Genomic DNA, 8,294 nt, shown 5'->3' with positions numbered 1-8,294 from the left:
GTGGCTGCTTTGGGGGATTCCACTATTCTTGGCTGAGACCCTCTTGTTCCCATCTCTGTCTTTAAAAAAAAAATCTCTCATGGACACATCCTATGTTAGTGGAATTTGGGGAATTAAAACATGGAGCTCTGAGTGAAATCCTAAGGAAGGAGGTCATCCAGCTGGGCCCTCAGCACACTGAAGTCAGAAGCTGGACTGTCTCCCTTACTCATTCCTTCACCAATGCCTCAGATATCAATTATGTTCTTATCACATGCTGGACACAGATATCAAGACTTACAGCCTCACGGGGAGGGAGACCAGCAGAGGGGTGCCAGCCCCATAACGTGACAAGTGTAATATTAATACACGAAGGGCAGAGGGCAGTTTCCTCTAGGAAACTAATTGAGACCTAGATGCTCAAGAACACTGCTTGAAGGAGGTGACAGAAGACAGGGAGGAGACTGATGGGCTGAGTGGGCTTGTGGGAAAGGAGGTGGGCATTCGTTCCAGGCAGAGGAACAAAATTTGCAAAGATGGGGAAGAGAGGGAGCATTCACTTTGGGACAACTGTGGTTTAATATGGCTGGAGGTGAGTGCAAGACAGGAAGCGGGGAGATGAGGCTGGGAGCAGGAGGCAGACACATTCACACGCACATTCAAAGCTTTTGGACAAGGCTCCTGGGGGATGAGTCATTTGCTGTGGAGATCAGGACACTGCTGTCCTTCTGCTCTCTATTCTGTCTGAGCAGTTTGCCCCCTGGAAGATCTCCTCCAGTCCCCTTCCAATAGTGGCAAGTCTCAGGAAACCTGCAGGTCTCCAGACTGACAGTACCTTGACAATGAGCCCCTTGGAGTCCACCATCCAGATCTTCCTTGTGGCCTCTGCTTTGGGTACACCTTCTTTCTCTAGGGCCATGACAAGGAGGTGGGCAATGCCCATGGCTGCCTGCGAGGTGGTGTTCAGACAAAAGGCCAGAGCTACTCAGGATTTATCAGACACTTTGCCAAGATCCTCCCTTCTTCCCCCACTCCTCGCAGGAGGCCTCGTTAAGTCCCTGCCTCGAGATACCCAAATGGTGGGGCCCAGGCAGGTACAATGATCACCATGCTTCTGGGCTGTTTCCTCTCCTCTGGAGCCCAGAAGGCGTCCCCTCCTTGTTTCTCCTCCCCGTATTCTTATTCTCCTTCTGGAGCGACTGTAGAGAGCCCTTGGTGGGACTCACCTCACCAGCACCTTGGAAAACAAACACGTGATTGGAGAGCTTGTTCTTGGTGATCCGCAGAGCAGCCAGGATCCCCGCCACGGCCACAGAGGCTGTGCCTGCAATAGACGGACTGAGATGACCATCTTGCCCCCGGGCCCCACCGCCAAGACCCTTGGCAGAGTTCTCCGTACCTAGAACCTGTGATGGAACAAGCAGCTTTCCCTCGGCCTCACAGAGTCAAGCCTGTAGGCATGCAAGTTGTCCAGCAACTCTCTTTTGCATAATACTCTGCATGCAGGGGTGTGTCACAGCACTCCAGTGCTCCAGAGGAGGTATTAACAAATATTGTTGCAACGAAAGAGAGGCAGAGCTGCTGAGGGCGCAGATCCTTCAGAAATGAAGGTCTGGGTCATCTTACTAAGGGAACTGGCAAGCCAAGTTCTTGTCTGAGGATAAGAAAACATGGCATGGGAGACTGAGGAAGAAATAAATAAACATCAACCATGGCTGCATGACTGGTTATAGAAATGAGGGATGTAGTAACCATGCAAATTTTCTTCCTTGACTATCATGTGATTTAATGGTTCATATTAACTAATTTATTCTCCCTTTTTCTTCCTCTTATAAGTTTTGTTGAAGGTTAATTCTACAATTCAGCCTCTAGATAACAGAGTTTTCAAATGTGACCGAGTTGGAAGAGTAGTTAATCTTGCCCAGATTTGGGTAGTATGACTATCTTCCAGATATAAATATGTCAATTGAAAAAAAAAGTGCACACTGTCAGAGTTGAGAGTTAATGCTTATTTGGGGGCAAAAATAAGGACCTTAGCCCTTTCAAATAGCTCTGGGAACTACTCGGAAGCGATGAGGGGGAGGTCAGTATACATGTGATTTTAGGGAAGAGGGTATTGCAGTCAAGTACACATTTTGGCAGGAAGGCTGCTGCTAGTCACAAGGTTATTCCTGGTCATGAGAAGCAGATGTCTCCACTAATGATTTTATGCTTTTCTAGATATGACAAGATGCAAGAAACTGGGTTCATAAAATCTCCTGAAAATACCTAACTATCTGAAGGCCTGTTCTGCCTGTTTTTCCCAGGGCACAGAGGACTCCATCCCTTATCGCTGCCCTGAACCCCTTTCAGGGTGTGTGGAAGGTTGGCGACTGCAGGGGCCAGCGACTTCATTCTTGTTGAAACAGACATTCTTTACCTGGCAAACAAAAGAACTGTAGAGACTTTGCCTCTCCCCATTTCAGGGAGAGGGTAAGAATGTCTGCACTGGTTGGAAAGATAGTTGCATTTTATTAGGCATTTTGTTAGAATTGTTTCTATTGTCTTCTGGAAGTATCAATGTGTAGAATAGGTGTGCAAGGATGCTGAACAGCCAAAAGTGTGGGCTCTGCCAGTTACTGGATAATTGTCGCTCCTTGGTCTGCAAACCACTTTCCAGCCTTACCAGCTGGCTTTATGGTGGGCTCTGCCAATAGGCGGTGCCAGGGGGTGACTGAAAGGCTAAATGAGGAGGGAAAGAACACTTTTTTCAGCATCATCCCCACCTTGGAAGATTGCTTGGTAAAATGTAAGACATTCAGTTAAATTTGATTTTTAGATAAACAAGAAATATTTTTTTTAGCATGTGTTCCATGTTTATTATAAATATTCTAAAAACTTATTTGTCTGAAACTCAAATTTAGCTGACCATCTGCATTTTTGTTTTTGCTAGATCTGGCAACTCCATTGCCTTGGTTTTGTTTTTACTCTTACAGCAGCAGTTTGTTCCAGAAGCAGCAGTTAAATCCAGTTTGCACTTTATCCATCACTTCTAGAACTCATAGCGCTCCCCACTGCATCTTCCCTATGTTACCCCAGCCTATGGGGGTGGTAGCAGATCCTTAGTATTTCTTCTTGGTTTTTCAGTTCTTTAATGTATAATCCACAAGTCTTTATGTCAAGTTTTCTCTGTTAAAACCACTGATTTGGATGCTGACAGAGTCACAATAAAGTAACTGCAGCTGGCAATGCTAAGCATCCAGGATGATCAAAGAAAAGGAAATTCAAGTGGGATTGTTTATGGCTGGTTAAAATTATACAAATCAAAAAGAAATTGATATTATCTCTGTCTGGTGAGGGAGGAGGGAAGAGAGTAAAGTCCCAGCCCACATTCCATGCTAAAGAGCTACAATCCTTTTTGGAAAACTATTTCCCAATATAAACCAAGGCATAAAATGTTTTTGCCCTTTGACCTCATGCTTCTACTTTTGGGAATCTATGTATGAAAACATCCAAAAGGTATGTTGTAGGGTATTTATGACCCTGTCACTTATAACACAGAATGACTGGAAATAATAAACACCCAACAAGAGTGACGTTGAAGTAAAGTAGCTAATGTAGACACTCAGTAGGATATTGCAGCCGTTAAAAATGCTCCTTATGATAGCAACACAGAAAATGCTATCAAGTTAGTAACTGACAGCACGTATTGTTCAGAGTGCTTTATAAGTCTTAATGTAAAGACATTTAATTGTCTCATAATCATCCCCATTTTACAGATTGGGAAAGTGAGGTATGGAGCAGTTTGCTGAGTTGGCCAAGATCACATAACAGAGTGAACTCGGGGAATCAGGCTCTTGGGCTGGTGCTTTTAACCCCTAAACTATATTTCACTGAATTAGTTCGAAGGATGTGCATGTGTGCTCAGTCGTGTCCAGCTCTGTATGATCTATGTAGCCTGCCAGGCTCCTCTGTCCATGGGATTGTCCAGGCAAGAATACTGGAGTGTGTTGCCATTTCCTACTCCAGGGACTCTAAATAAACACATTCACTCGCTGTGGAGATGCCGGGATTGAATCCAGGGCCTCATACATGCAAAGCATGTAATTAGTTGGAAGGAAGAGAACATTAAAGTGGTCTACATAACCATGATTCTAACTGTATCAAAATATACACACAGAATCTGGATGGTGCTGTAAAATACTAATGGTTGCAGGGTGGGAATAGGAGTGTATTTTTCATTTTTGTGTCCAGTTTTCCACTGGACAGAGCAAGTTTTCAGCTCATCTAATTCTATTTCAGGACAGCCTTCTGCCTCCTGAAGAAAGGCAATGAAAGAATCCTAAAGAAAGGCAATGCCAAAGAGTGTTCAAACTACTGCACAATTGCTCTCATCTCCCACACTAGCAAAGCAATGCTCAAAATTCTCCAAGCCAGGCTTTAACAGTACGTGAACCATGAACTTCTAGATGTTCAAGCTGGATTTAGAAAAGGCAGAGGAACCAGAGATCAAATTTCCAACATCCCCTGGGTCATCAAAAATGTAAGAGAGTTCCAGACTTCTACTTTATTGACTACGCTAAATTCTTTGACTGTATGGGTCACAACAAACTGGAAAATTCTTAAAGAGATGGGTATACCAGACGACTTTACCTGCCTCCTGAGAAATCTGTATGCAGGTCAAGAGGCAACAGTTAGAACCATACGTGGATGACAGACTGGTTCCAAATCAGGAAAGGAGGTCGTCAAGGCTGTATACTGTCACCCTGCTTATTTAACTTATATGGGGAGTACATCATGAGACACGCTGGGCTGGAAGAAGCACAAGCTGGAATCAAGATTGCCGGGAGAAATATCAATAACCTCAGATATGCAGATGACACCACCCTTATGGCAGAAAGTGAAGAAGAACTAAAGAGCCTCTTGATGAAAGTGAAAGAGGAGAGTGAAAAAGTAGGCTTAGAGCTCAACATTCAGAAAATGAAGATCATGGCATCCAGTCCCATCACTTCATGGCACAAAAATGGGGAAACAGTGGCTAACTTTATTTTTCTCGGCTCCAAAATCACTGCAGATGGTGACTGCAGCCATGAAATTAAAAGACACTTGCTCCTTGGAAGAAAAGCTATGACCAACCTAGACAGCATATTAAAAAGTGGAGACAGTACTTTGCCAACAAAGGTCCATCTAGTCAAAACTATGGTTTTTCCAGTAGTCATGTATGGATGTGAGAGTTGGACTATAAAGAAAGCTGAACGCTGAAGAATTGATGCTTTTGAACTGTGGTGTTGGAGAAGACTCTTGAGAGTCCCTTGGAAAGGAGATCCAACCAGTCCATCCTAAAGGAAATCAATCCTGAATATTCATTGGAAGGACTGATGCTGAAGCTGAAACTCCAATACTTTGCCCACCTGATGTGAAGAACCGACTCATTGGAAAAGACCCTGATGCTGGGAAAGATTGAAGACAGGAGAAGGGGACGACAGAGGATGAGATAGTTGGATGACATCACCAACTGAAGGACATGAGTTTGAGTAGACTCCGGGAGTTGGTGATGGACAGGGAAGCCTGGCGTGCTGCAGTTCATGGAGTTGCAAAGAGCCAGACACCGCTGAGCAACTGAACTGAACGGAACTGAACTCTGCCTCCCGAAAGGAGATGTACAAAACATAGGACACCAGGTGGCGCCAGAGATATTTCATCAGAGGACCTCTCAAGGACCCTGCCTCTTGATGGAGCTTTTCCTCCTTGGATGTTAAGTATCTTTGTGGTTAAACCTGCAGGCTGAACAACAGCTTACCTGCAGAAATTCAGTGCTGGATGGAGAGCATGACATCCAACAATGGTACGGATGAGGAAACTGAGGCCAGAGAAGGACAGTGGCTTCCCCCGTCAGTCACCAAGTAAAGAGAAGTAAAGCAGGAAGTAAAGCAAAGTAAACCCGCTTCCTGGTCTATGCAGCTCAGACAGCCTTTCCTGACTCTGGAGTTGAAGGCAGCAGCAGTGGCCTCCCGGGCTTTCCCTGGGAGGTGGGGGGGGACCTGAGAAGCAGGTGCTAGTGGAGGTAGAGGGAAGTGAACTTAGGTCGTGGACATAATTGTTCAGCTGTGACTCTGAAAGTGGTGGAAAACACAAAAGCTCGGGAAATCTGATAGAAAACAGTCGAAAATGTCCAAAGGATACAATGGCAACCTCTCCTAATGGCTCTCACCGTGACCTTGGCTCTGTGCCGTGTATATGCTTGCCTGCATTTATTTGTTCATTTATTGTTTATGACAACTCTAGGAAATAGGTACTACGGAGCATTCTTTTTTCCCTTTCCCCCCTTCTCAGAAATGAAAAGAGAAGTTCAGGAAAATAAAAAGAGCCAGGAGAGAAGTGAATTCTCTGACCACTAGGCCTATCAAAGCCTCCGGCCTCTACACTTTGCCTTTCCTCCTGTTTCATGGATGAATGATCCCTGCTCTTGGCGAAAGCCCCCTCCATGTGTGGACTGGACCTTAGCATGTTTACCTACTCCAGGAGTTGGTTTTGTAATTCTCTTCCTTTTCCTCCTCTGGCATCCTCAACTGCTCCCTTTCTAGTGGACCACACTGCCATCAGCATGCAAATATGTCATCAAGTTGCCATCCTTAAAAAGCCTCTTCTTGACCCTATGTCATCGCCACCCCATTTTTTTTGCTGTCGCTATTGTTTAGTCGCTGAGTCATGTCCGACTCTTTTGTGACCCCACGGACTATAGCGTGCCAGGCTCCTCTATCCGTGGGGTTTCTCAGGCAAGAATACTGGAGTGGGTTACCATTTCCTTTTCCAGGGGATCTTCCTGACTCAGAGAGTGAACCCATGTCTCCTGCATTGGTAGGTGGGTTCTTTACCACTGAGCCACCAGGGAAGCCCACCCTGTCTCTTACTTCCCTTTATAGCCAAGTTCCTTTATAGAGTGTAATATACTCATTGTTGGTTCCCTGGTGGCTCAGATGGTAAAGAATCTGCCTGCAATGCAGCAGACTTGTGTTCAATCCCTGGGTTGGGAAGATCCCCTGGAGAAGGAAATGGCAACCCACTCCAGTATTCTTGCCTGGGGAATTTCATGGACAGAGGAGCCTGGTGGGCTATAGTGGACGGAGTTGCCAAGAGTCAGACACGACTGAGCAACCAACACTTTCATACTCATGGTCTGCATTTCCTTTCTTCTTGGTCTCCCTGAAAACCAGTCCCATCCAGCGACTCTCCTGTCTTGATGCCACCAGTTCCTCCCCTTGTCAAGCTCAGGGTCAGTCCTCAGCCCTCTTCCTCCCTGACTTTTCATTACCATTCGATACTGGTGTTCATCCTTTCCTATGGAAAACTCTGCACATGGCTTCTGGACCCTCATGGTCATTGGCTCCCTTGCTGGCTACTTCTCATTCTTCTTTCTGGGATCTTCCTCCGAGGACATCCTCTGAAGAGGCCAGTGACCCTAATCACAGTCAAGAACTCAAGAGGGGAAACAGCAGTTCTCAAATCCTGTATTAGAAAGTTTGGCAAATAAAGTCATCTCCATCACTGACTTTCATTTAAGTTTCATAAAGTTTCATTAAAGTTAATGAGGAAGAAGGTCTTGGGTTATGCATTAAGGATTTAAAAACAGAGAGGAAGGAAGCTGCTTAGCTTTCTGGAAGCAATCACCTAGAGAAGCCCGGGGGTCCAGGGTTACGTTAGAACATCGCTTGTGCCCACACATACCATGGCAGCTGAAAGCATGGTTGTTTGTTCCTTGTTCATGATGAAAGAAAAACAAATTTTCCCTTTCAGAGGGAGCTTTCCATAATTGCACTTCCCGCAAATTGAGTACTGGAGGTTGTAGGTACAGGAAATAGCATAGAAGGACAAGCTGAAAATGTAGTTGCTATTGGGCTTTTAATAGTCACTTTTAAATTTTATTTATTTTTAATTTTTAATTAATTAATTGTCACTTTTGACAAAGTTGAAGAAGTTTCTATCCTAAACCATGGGTTATCAGAGAAAAGGGGAAGAACTAGCTGTGTCTCAGGTGAGAGGAGGCTGTCGTCCTGGGCAATGAGAACAGGGAGTTAGGCTTCGCCAGGGTGTGGCCAAGGGGCCTGGAGGCTTGGCGCCGGGGCACTGGGCGGCCTCTTGAATAAGGTCGGGCCCACTTTCACAAGTGGGCTGGTCATCCTCTGGTGGCTTAGATGGTAAAGAATCTGCCTACAGTGTGAGAGAGCTGGCTTTGATCCCTGGGTTGGGAAGATCCCTTGGAGAAGGGAAAGGCTACCCACTCCAGTATTCTGACCTGGAGAATTCCATGGACAGAGGAGCCCAGTGGGCTACAGCCC

The 8,294-nt window shown here is 45.5% G+C and overlaps 1 protein-coding gene across 2 annotated transcripts in view; it reads right to left on the bottom strand.

The window, feature by feature from the left end:
- Positions 1-8,294, bottom strand: part of ME3 (malic enzyme 3, NADP(+)-dependent, mitochondrial) — a 227,795-nt gene that overhangs the window by 9,808 nt on the left and 209,693 nt on the right. For both annotated transcript variants that reach the window (XM_010853159.1, XM_010853160.1), the window contains exons 8-9: positions 1,206-1,303; positions 815-928 (exon numbers count right to left, since the gene is read on the bottom strand). In XM_010853159.1, the coding sequence (XP_010851461.1) occupies positions 815-928; positions 1,206-1,303 (212 nt within the window). The remainder of the gene's footprint in view (positions 1-814; positions 929-1,205; positions 1,304-8,294) is intronic.

The sequence above is a fragment of the Bison bison genome, unplaced genomic scaffold (assembly GCF_000754665.1).
Source record: "Bison bison bison isolate TAMUID 2011002044 unplaced genomic scaffold, Bison_UMD1.0 scf7180017864324, whole genome shotgun sequence".
Classification (NCBI taxonomy): domain Eukaryota; kingdom Metazoa; phylum Chordata; class Mammalia; order Artiodactyla; family Bovidae; genus Bison; species Bison bison.
This window is presented reverse-complemented; position numbering and strand designations above follow the sequence as displayed.